We start from the raw sequence: 12,165 nt of genomic DNA on the forward strand, positions 1-12,165 counted from the left end.
GAGGTACGAATTGTGGATCTCATTAATTAAGTAGATATAATAATAAAGGAAAGTGTGTTGAATTCATTTTTTTAAATATTTATCATAAAGAAGTACAAAAAAATTAAAGGATGGGGAAACATTAAATATCGATCAGGTGATTTAATGTTGAGATTGACATCCAGTAGAAAGCAAATTAATAGCCCAGATTTATTGCAATGGTTTTCAAAGCCCTAATCCTGTAGACATGAAAGTTTATATGAAACTTCAGTATGGCAGAATATTTGATATCAATAGCTTGCACAACAAAATACCATATGCCCAGTCATTTTTAAGTTATTTTGAAAAAAATACGTGATTCACTATTAAATATTAAACAGGAATTGTGATAAATTACTGCACAAGCAATTAAAAAACAAATAAAAATTCACATGAAGTCTATCGAAAATGGAGATCTGATATATATACTGTCTAAAAAGATGCAATTTGATAACAAATTTGAATCTAAGAACAAAATGTCGCCTAATGTTGTGCCATTCAGAGAAAATTGTGGAATAGGAATTACAAATTTGAATCTAAGAACAAAATGTCGCCTAATGTTGTGCCATTGAGAGAAAATTGTGGAATAGGAATTATTAACAAAATATTTGTTGAAATGAGAGTACTACTTATCAGAATTTTAATTAGGCCTATTTCCAGTTAATAATATATCTTATTCAATTGACATGAAAAATATCTAATAAAGTAAAATCAAAAATCAAATTATACTTTGAATTTTAAACAATTGTGTGTTGGTTCCTGCTTTTTGATATGGACAAAGAACATGAAAAATGTTGGAAGACAGACAATGTGTGCCTGTCATGTGTGTGCTACTGTGGAGCATGACAATCAAGAAATATATTGTTACTTAAAACCGAATATTGATAATCACAGTAAATATTAATTTGTAATCAATGACATATGTATACCGATTAGCAAATCGTGTTGGGAAACACTGAATTTAATAAAATTTATAAAAAAATGCAATTTATAAACATATGAAGATTGTTAATTATATGAAGAGCCAAAGGCTTCAATTGGCAACATGAACTTATCTAAGTTAAGGGATTTACATCCCATATAGTTTCATAGCCAAACAAGAAAGTCAAAGAGTTTCATGCTGAATATGGAGACTATATAAAGTTTGGCAAGTCCAAGCATAAGCAAATACCTGGATAGTGCAACATCTGACCCATTTGGTAGTGCTACACTGAGGCAACTCATAGTAAGGGTGGAGCAAGCTCCAATCACTATTCTTGGTATTTAACCATAATGTGGTAACATTCACAGCACTAAAAATGGATATCATTTACAGTATTATAAAATGAACCATTATCTGTTTATCATATTGAAAAATATTCAAAGTCTAGTTACAGTGGCAAATTCTGCAGCTTGAATGGACAAAAAATACCATATGCAGTCGATGATGATGTAAATTATTCGAGGTTTATTAATAAATCGAAACAGCATCATTAAGAGGCAAACAATTGGGAAGTTGAATATAATAGATAGAGATTATTATTGTTTAATTAATCACAAGGGAAATGAATTCAAAGGACAAGCACTGATACAAAATGCAATTTATTTCCAAATAAATTATTTTGCCTGAACCATTTCATATAAATAATAGTGACATTGCAAAAAATTGTATAAAAGATAAAATTACAAATAAACTAAAGGTGTTCGCATGGTTCGCTACCATGCTACTTCGGCATAGTCTGTTCCCATATGCCGAGTAATTTCACTTCTTCCATTCAGTATTGTAATCTTGTTGCTGGTAAGTGTCATACAAGTATACTTGTAGTTGGCATGTGCAGAGCATACCATCTATGAGAATACACAGTTTTGATGCTAGCTCTACAAGCCAAGCATTTTCACTTCTTCAAGGTCAGTACACTAATCTCATTGCTGGTGGTAAGCATCATACGAGTATACTCATAGCTGGCTTGTGTAGCCGGTTTACCAACTACTAGTATACTCATAGTTGGCAGCGAACATGTTAACAGGTTTTGTGGTAATGCTTTAGCTTCTTGTGATGAAGAAAAACTCTTATTTGACACTGATAGGATGTATACTGAAAACTGCCATTTTATGCATGGAGATGTAAAATTTCACAAGTGTCACCTGAATATTAAAAGATTGAGTTTGTTACTGATTATTAGTAAAATATTTTTGATTGGTACGACAAAATGTATTCTTTGACATTAATTCTTTGTAGTACATATTGCTTAAAATATCTTCATATACCAGGGTGGTCTGAAAAGTTCTCAGCCTAACAATGAAAAAAACGAATTTATAATTTCAAAATGATTTTTATTATTCAACATAATCTCTCTCTTAACACTAATACATTTATTCCAGCAATGCTCTAGCACCATCATTCCGTCCCTGTAGTGGTTCTCAGTAAGATCTGCAAATATCCCTCTACAGCTGCAATCCCCTCTCGGTTTGAGGAAAAATACTGATCAGCAAGGAAGAGTTTTAGTTTTGGGAAGAGATAGAAGTCAGGAGCCAAATGTAGGGAATACAGTTGTGTTCCAAAAATTCATTGTACAGATCACTTAATTCTTGCAATTACCAAAACTCCTTTGCGGGCAAGTACATTATTCTGATGAAAGATGATTTTTACCTTCTGCAAACCAGGTATTTTCTTGCTAATTTTTTGTCTGGTCTGGGTAAAAGGGATTAACATTCCCCAATTATTGTTTTACCATTTTCAAGATAATTAACAACAGAATGTCTTTAGCATCCCAAAACACCGATTTCATGACATTTTTCCTGCTGATGGAACTGAATTTGTATTCTTTGGTGATGTTTGGTTTCTGCTGTGTAATGGTGAATCTAAGTCTCAGCCATAGTAATAAATCAATGCACAAAATCAGTTTTATTCTTGTTAAAATGCACCAAGCACTGTTCAAAGATTTCCACGTGAGTGCGGTTTTGATCTCCTGTGAGCAAGCTCAGCACAGATCTTCCAAAATGTTTTTCATTTCCAATTCTTCATGCAAAATATGTAATACATGTTCCTTTACAATGTCTATAGTCTCAACAACTTTATGCACTTTGACTCGTCAGTCATCCAGTAGCATATCCTGCACTTGAATATATTGTGGTGTTGTTACACTTTTTGGATATCCTTCATTTGGATCATCTTCAAAGCTGGTATGCCACATTTATTCTTGCAGCCTATTTCTTAATTGCTGAAAACAGAGAAAAGTCCCACAAAGTGGGACTTTTCTCTTTGAATGATTTTCAATGAACTTTGAATGACTTTCTGTTAGTGTGAAACCTTCTTATGCAAAGAAATTTATAACCATACAATACTCAATTTTATCCATTTCAAGGGAAACAGACAACACTTTTGCTGTAGTCAGCTGTATAAAACAAACAGCTTAATAGAATGACTTTCAATTTCACATGGATGCTTATGACAGATGTACGAAAACATTTGCCGATACTGTTGCCAGTTATGGCTGATGCTAAGAACTTTTCAGACTACCCTTGTATAATTTGTTCATTGTCAACTATCTGACTGTAGTTTACTAAAAGATCCTGTAAATTATTCCTTAATTTTTAATAGCTGTAACATTGTTTTCGAACATCACTAACTTAGATTATGTTTGTAAAACTAAGTTTTCTTCCCTGTTTAGCAAAAAATGACAATTAACTTGTGCTTCTGATGAGGAAACAGACCAAACATTTAATTCAGCGCTTTCAAAATCCCCATTCAATATATGTAATATTTTGCAAGAAATGCTTATGCAATATTTTCCCCACATATCTTTGATTTTGTGAGCACTGACATTTTCTGGTAGAAGTGATGATATTCTGTTGAATATGAACCATTTATCTATTTTTAATGTATAGTAAATATATTTTGGTAATATGATTTTTTTGGGCATGAGAACAGAGCAGGCACTGTAATGGGTTGTGCTGTATATACTGCCCATTTAGCACTGGTTATTGATTGCCAAATGGACTCTTTGCCTTGGGAACTGTATGTAATGCTGCAATGATTTAGTAGATTGTTTTGCAAAAGATTATAGTAAGAGCTAAGTTTATAGTTGACACCAGCATCATTTTTCTGATTACTAAAAACTACTGTCTATTGCTCTTTCTTTTTGTATGAAATTTCATTGTAAATACAATATTTTTATGGGGATTTAAATAATTGATCAGTGCTTTGCAATTTAATGTGGAAGATAATTGGCAGTAGATTGGATCAGGTAGAACGAATAAATCTTGAGCTTTTTTAACTCGACCATTAGCAATTAACTGTGAATATTTTTTCATATATGTATAAAGAATGTGAATTTTGGTATTTTTACATAAAACGAATTAGTAATCTGATTTGGATGTGGAATGAAAAAAAATTTTGCAACAAATACTGAAATTTACAAATTCAAATTTTGTTATCTACTGCACAATAATTGTAATATGTATTATTATTTTCCCAAGCTTTGATGATGACATGTAAATGTTTCGTGATAATAAATGATGTAGATCCTTGTTCTTCAAACTATGGTCTGTGGACTGGCAAATTTCCTGGCTGTCCGACAAAAATTCCTCCCAAATCATATAGCAGCTATATGATTTGGACAATACATTGTTGCAAAGCGAGCATCAGTATTGCATCAGTTTGCATGGTGAAAACATGTTGAAAAAATTCTTATTTTATGACTCTTGTGCATATTGTCATTTACATTTGAAACAATCTTGTGCTGTGGTATTTCAGAAAACAAGTTATTTCTTTCATAAAATTTGAAACCCTATAAAATGAAGATAAAAAAGTCAAACTGAAAACCTTTAATATTCTTTAGTAGAGGCAAGGACAATATTCAGAAGAAAAGTATTATCAATACCAAAAGTATGCATAGTACTAGTGTTTCAAGTTTAGAACAAACAAAGAAAAAGAAATATGTTTATAGTTTGGACTGTGCAATACAAACCAAAAAAGGAAAAGGAAACTTTGTTAGGTGTATCGACAAGGAATATTTAAAGCTTGGTTTCATTGTAGACCCTGACAGTGAACTATTGTCACAGCTTTTGTGTAGTGTGTTCCAAAATTCTGTCAAATGGCACTATGAAACCTAAACTTGCTCGTGATTGGCACTCAAATCATGGAGATTTTATAGATAAGCCACTGGACTTTATTCAAAGATTACACAACCAGATAAAAAGTCAGAAAAGTGAAATTGAAATGAAAACGACTAGTGATAAGTCACTGCTTTGAGTGTCTTATTTATTTGCTCTTCGAATAGCAAAAACGAAAAACCGTTTATTATTGGTGAGGAATTAGTAGTGTTGCATCTTAGATGTCAAGCCACTAAATAACTGGAAGCTATATCGCTTTCTGAATACCACCATTCAGAGGAGAATTATTGATATGGCCACCGATATTGAAAAGCACGTTGTAAAAGGGATATATAAATCAAGATTTTTCATGATTCAACTTGATGAATCAACTGACATGAGTAACCATGCTATCCTACTTTGCTTTGTGAGGTTTAGTGAAGATGAAGACTAAGGGAAGAACTGCTTTGTTCCATTGACTTACCTGAATGACCACTAATTAAGAGATTCTTAATGCTCTTGACTGATACTATTAAGCCCAGGGCTTAGACTGGAGCAAATGTTTCAGAGTGTGTGGATAGTGCTGTGAGCATGACTGGATGTGCACCCAGAAATTTTGTCAACTCACTGTATTTTCCACTAGGAGACCTAGTTGCCAAGAAGCTTTCTACTGAACTAAACAATGTGAAGATCATTAATGAAATTTGTAGTCGAGCTGTGTACACCAGGCTGTTAACAACACTGTGAGAGTATGGACTCACACTACCAATATCTCTTTCTCCATGCAGAAGTGAGGAGGTTATTGAGAGGAAGGGTTCTTGCATGCCTTTCTGTACTGAGGGAAGAAGTAAAGCAGTTTCTGTGAGGGTAAAAATCTGACCTAATAGAACCTTTGTTGAATGAAGAATGGATGGCTAAGCTTGCATATATATCAGACCTATTTAGCCTTCTTAATGAACTTAATATTTCTCCTCAGGGATCTGGTACAAATATTTTTACACTGAAAAATAAAATTGATGCATTCAAAAATAAGCTAGCTCTTTGGGATTGTCGCATACAAGAGGAAGATATAGAAATTTTTCCACTTTTGGGAGAATTTTTAATTGCTACGGATTTCAACAAGAAAGTCATAATCAACTTTTAAGAGCTTAGCTGAACACTTTAATAACTATTTCCCTGAAAATGAGGATCCTAATAAAGATAACCTCTGGATTAATAATCTCTTCTTGGAAAATCATGTGCACTTGATCCTCATAAACAAGAAAAGCTGATCAAGTTGTCTTCTGATGGCACTCTTTGATCCACACATGAAATGCAATCATTGTCTCAATTTTGGATATCAGTCAAAAAAGAATATGCATCTCTGAGTTATAAAGCTATCAAATTGTTGGCCATTTTTTGACCTTTCCATTTGTGTGAAAATACTTTTTCAGCCATGTCAGTAATGAAAACCAAACAGAAAAATCAAATGGATGTTATTGCAGTGCTTTGTCTCTCAGAAACAATGCTCCAGCCATGTATATCAAATTTTCTCACCTGTAAGCAGCAGATGTCACATTAGCAAAAAATTCCCATTTCATAATATTGGATTAAATAAATAAAATAGTACCTATGTTTCTGTCTTAGCCGTCAGCTGGTCTGCAAAATATTTCTCCTATTTTCCCCAGTCTGCAGGTATAAAAATATTGAAGAACACTGATTTAGATCACTATGTAGCACTAAAATAGCAACTTATGTAGTTTATATTGATTTCTTTATAGGCTGAAGCCATGGCATTTATGCAGAGCCTTAAAGAGAGCAAAATTATGAGAAACTATAGATCCAAAAGTGGAGGAGTGGCAACTTTTTCAGTAGAAGTGGATGATAAGGAGAAAGATTTTAAGATTTCAAACAAAGGGAGAAAAGGAAATGTGTGTTATAACATAGTAGACTATTATGGAAGGGCTAGATTATTCTTTAAGAGGGCATATTTTAAAGAATGGCAAAGTGATAATTACCGCTGCATTATTGCTTCTGGGAATACATATTTTGGAATTATGAAAACTAACAATGTCAGAGTGTACAATATATTGCATGCAAATGCAATATTCTATATTGGTAACAATAATCATAATAAAAATATTGAAGATTTTATTAATTTCCAAGGAACGACACATTTTGTGACATATTGTCCGGAATTCATTCAATATTTTGAAAAAAAAAGTGTTCCTCCTAACAGTTTCATAAAAATTATGAATGACACATTTTATTTCTTTTTTGTAACAAAGAACACACTTATATATGAAAAAGATATTATCGAAGAGTCATATCTAGGTACATCTGATAAAAATTTTTTGGGGTCACCTTTTGATGGAGCTACAGTTGACATTTCTTACAGAATACCCATTGAACAATCACTTCCAGCAATTGATCAATCATTTCCAATCACAGAACAATTACTAGCAACCACAGATCAATCATTGCCACCTCTAGAAGATATAATTGCAACTCTTGTAGAATCACCACCAACCATGGAACAATCACACCTAAGAGATGAACAATATCGTTTTGTTTTGGAAACCACATTTGCTGAACATTCACATAGAACAGAAGACTTGAATTCTCTTAGAGATTTCACAGAACAATCTGACAATGTTGATGACAATATATTGACCTCTGACCTAATGATGCAAACATCAAAAGGCAACACTAATAACTTAATACAACACAATCCAAGAATAGTTGAAAATCAATCTCCTCCAAACCCATCAAATGAAAATTTTAATACAGTTGACTATTCAGAAGTATTACTAAGAGAAGTTGAACAAACTAAAACATGCAAGCTTAATAAAAGCCAAAAAGAAATTATATTGAATTCTCTTAGAGATGTCACAGAACATTCTGACAATGTTCATGACAATATATTGACCTCTGACCTAATGATGCAAATATCAGAAGGCAACACTAATAACCTGATACAACACAATCCTAGAATAGTTGAAAATCAATCTCCTCCAAACCCATCAAATGAGAATTTTAATACAGTTGACTATTCAGAAGTATTACTAAAAGAAGTTGAACAAACTGAAACATGCAAGCTTAATAATAGCCAAAAAGAAATTATATTGAATTCTCTTAGAGATGTCACAGAACATTCTGACAATGTTGATGACAATATATTGACCTCTGACCTATTGATGCAAATATCAAAAGGCAACACTAATAACCTGATACAACACAATCCTAGAATAGTTGAAAATCAATCTCCTCCAAACCCATCAAATAAAAATTTTAATACAGTTGACTATTCAGAAGTATTACTAAGAGAAGTTGAACAAACTGAAACATGCAAGCTTAATAAAAGCCAAAAAGAAATTATATTGAATTCTCTTAGAGATGTCACAGAACATTCTGACAATGTTGATGACAATATATTGACCTCTGACCTAATGATGCAAATATCAAAAAGCAACACTAATAACCTGATACAACACAATCCTAGAATAGTTGAAAATCAATCTCCTCCAAACCCATCAAATGAAAACTTTAATACAGTTGACTATTCAGAAGTATTACTAAGGGAAGTTGAACAAACTGAAACATGCAAGCTTAATAAAAGCCAAAAAGAAATATTAAATAATGATGCAGAGAGAGTAACTTCAAGACTATCAGAAAAAAACGTAAAAAAACAGCTTAAACATAAGAAAGTGTTTATAAAGAATTCTAGAAAAAATTCTAGTAATAAAAAGAAATTTATCACACTACCTCCCCCAGTTTCTACTGACTCCCATGCTATTTATGACTCCCCAGTTAATGATGACTTCCAAAATTCCCTATCTTCCATTTACTCCCAAGCTTCCAATGACAACCCAATTTCTAATCACCCCAATGCTTCCAATGATGGTGCAGTTTCTAATGACTTCCTATTTTCCACAGCTTCCAAAGAATTTCTTGCATCAGAAACGCCTATAATTAATACAATCAAAGATTCTCTCAAAAATTCTAAAACTTCTCCAAATGGAGCACACACATATTCAGAGAATAAAGATATTTCATTATCTAAATCCCATTTTCCTTCATTAAATAAAACTAAAGAAATGCTGAAACCAAACTTAAAAAGAAAACACAATTATAACGAAATTTATATTAAACAGGAATCAAATGAAAACAGAGAAAATATTTATGCCTTTCACAATGTTCAGGATTTCAATTTTAAAGTAAAAAAACTAAAATACAAAAGTAGTAACATTCAGAAATCAAATATAATTCAGATTAAAGCACCAAATACCACACTAAAGTATGGTTGTGAAAACATTGATATTATAATTAAATGTCAAATTAAAAATTTACAAGTTAAAACTATAACAATAATCATAGAATGAACATTTTCATTTTGTTTAAAAGAAGGAAGCCCTATTTTATAATGCATTTATAATTTTTATTTCAAAATATTTCTTACTGATTGCAGCATCCATTTATTTTAAAGATGCCAAGCTATTTAAAACCTGGTTTTACTCCAGGTTTAAAAGTAAGCGAGTAAGCAAACAGAAAATTTAAACCTGGTTTTACTCCATTTCCGAAGTAAGAAAACAGACAATTTTTGTGTTTACTTGGGAAATGGAGTAAAACCAAGTTTAAAATAGCTTGGCATCTTTAACATATATTATACCGAAGGTAAAACAAATTCTACATGTATCCATTTATAGTTTTAATGGTATTCATTTCCAATTTAATTTGCCATTTATTGTATATGGATTAATTGTATCTATAGCATTATCATTGGTAATAAAATAGCATCTAATCTCTTTTTTGAAAAAGTTAGCATGCAATACAAGATTTGAATAGAATTCTCATGGGTTATTATATTTCGATCTGAGAGTCATAAAGAAGTGCTACTGTTATAGGATTTACATTTTTATATTTCAAATATCTTAAAAATAAATATTTTATATACAAGATTTTCTTATTTAAAAGAAAACTGAAAAATTCCTTACTTTTTTCTAATTAATATCCACTTCTGTTCTGCCTTGATCTGATTGAGCACTTTTCAATATTATATCTTCCTTTGGATTGTATAAAGAATCCAATGTTTTTATTTCATTTTCTGTAACATGAATATTATTGTTTTCTAAATGACTTCGATATCTTTTAAAATCATCTTCAGTAATTTCAATATGTCAAACCTCAATATATATATATATATATATATATATATATTGGGGTTTGACATATTGCAGCTTCACTAAAATATTTATTAACAATTCTCAAAGTTTTTCTTGGAATGGAATTTGGTCACTTTTTTCTTTAACTGTTTAGTTCTCTATTGGTATTGATTTTTAATAAGTTTAGAAACTTAATTATTACTGCCACATCCTCTGATTCTGTTCTTTTTCTTAAGGACCTTGCATATAAATCCTTTTGTCTTCACTAAAATTATTCACTACATAACTCAGCTATAATTTTATTTGCAAATTCACAGTTGTAGAATCCTTCAGGATATTTAATATCACACATACCAATTTGTTCTTTATTTTTCTTATATTTGTATTGTCTAAAGGGTTGTTTATTTTTATATTTAAAGGAAAATTAATCACATCTAATTGCCTTTTGTAGTTTATTAGATTTTCTCAACTGTTGATATATTTTCTATTCTTTGCTCACCAAAAGTAATATGGGCAATACATCTCGATATGAAAGTCAAAGAAGTGCTACTTTTATAGGATTTATATTTTCATATTTCAAATGTCTTTTTAAAAAAATTTATATACATATATTATATGTTATAAATATATTATAAATAAGTTTTTATTTAAAAGAAAACTAAAAAATGAGTGTAAAATATTACTGTTTAAAGTGAAAGGAGAATTCTCTTGGACAAATTATGTCAATTTGATTACTGAGTTTAAGAAATTGTAATATTTGTTTGAGAACAATGGTACATGATATTTCAGTAGAAATTGGTCCAAATTTCTTTTCTTATTTATTAGTGAATACAGTAAAGTATAGAAAGTAGTTTTTATAGGTAACAATGCATTTCTTGTACTACCTATGTATTTTTGAAGATCGATTGGAAAGTTGAAATATTTTGTGTGTATAATGAATACGATGATTTCAATGTCACTGATGTTGGTGTACATTTCTTCATTAAAGAAAAGTAATTTTTAAAAACTGGGACTAATTTTTAAAAAGTTCAAGGATTTACTAGAATACATGACTGATTATTTTGTTGCTGGCAACTGGAATGAGCTAATATAGGCAAGCACCAGGAGTTTATATACTTTATATTTTTAAAAACATGCACACGTATAAAATCATTTTTATATTATGCTTTTATTATTAATATTAAGTTTTTATTATTAATATTAAGCTTATATATATAATAAACTATTTCATTATTTTCAATCATATTGAAACATATTTGGTGTTTCATAAACATGTACAATAATTTTAATAAATAAGTATTAAAAACATCATACCATTGTCTCTTTTTCACTTCCATTAAAGTTGTTTTTCAATACACTATACATATACAGTATTCATATACATTTCAATTCATAATCTTTAATATACACCTATTTGATATGAAATTGAGTGAGAGGAAACATTATTTAAATGATGATTTCCTTCTAACATGAAACAGCTAATGATTGAACATTGCAAACCTAGAACTTCCAGTGGCTTGCTGAATATGGTTTCAGAATTGGAAACTTTTCTTTGGTGCAATCATTTAATTTATGCATTTCTAGACAAAATAGGTTGGTCTGTTGGTGTATGGAATGATACTTTCATTCTGATTTACTGGTTTTAAACCAATAAACTGGATATTTTTCATAAATTATTGCTTTGCATGCAAAACTCGATGGAAGGTCATTAACGTGTTCATAGTACATGTACATTTTTTGACATATAAGATTTTGTTTGGAATTTTTACCATTAACAACTAAGCTAGTAAATTTTTAGTGAAGTACATATCAGTGCTTGCTCTCATCATGTGAGAGTACAATCTATTATAATTCCGACATTATAGTGGTCACTGTACTGACTTTTAATGTTTAGAAAAATATTGTCATTTCTTTTCCTATGTGTTTATATATT

At 30.6% G+C, this 12,165-nt stretch overlaps 1 protein-coding gene across 2 annotated transcripts in view; it reads left to right on the forward strand.

The window, feature by feature from the left end:
- LOC150110724 (uncharacterized) overlaps nucleotides 1–10,212 on the forward strand; it is a 239,215-nt gene extending 229,003 nt beyond the window's left edge. For both annotated transcript variants that reach the window (XM_090396009.1, XM_090396002.1), the window contains exon 6: nucleotides 6,852–10,212. In XM_090396009.1, the coding sequence (XP_090252135.1) occupies nucleotides 6,852–9,452 (2,601 nt within the window). In that variant the 3' untranslated portion in view covers nucleotides 9,453–10,212. The remainder of the gene's footprint in view (nucleotides 1–6,851) is intronic.
- The last annotated feature ends 1,953 nt before the right edge of the window (nucleotides 10,213–12,165 follow it).

This window comes from Typopeltis vanoorti, chromosome 1 (assembly GCF_054136105.1).
Source record: "Typopeltis vanoorti isolate ZY-2024b chromosome 1, IOZ_Tvanoo_1.0, whole genome shotgun sequence".
Classification (NCBI taxonomy): domain Eukaryota; kingdom Metazoa; phylum Arthropoda; class Arachnida; order Uropygi; family Thelyphonidae; genus Typopeltis; species Typopeltis vanoorti.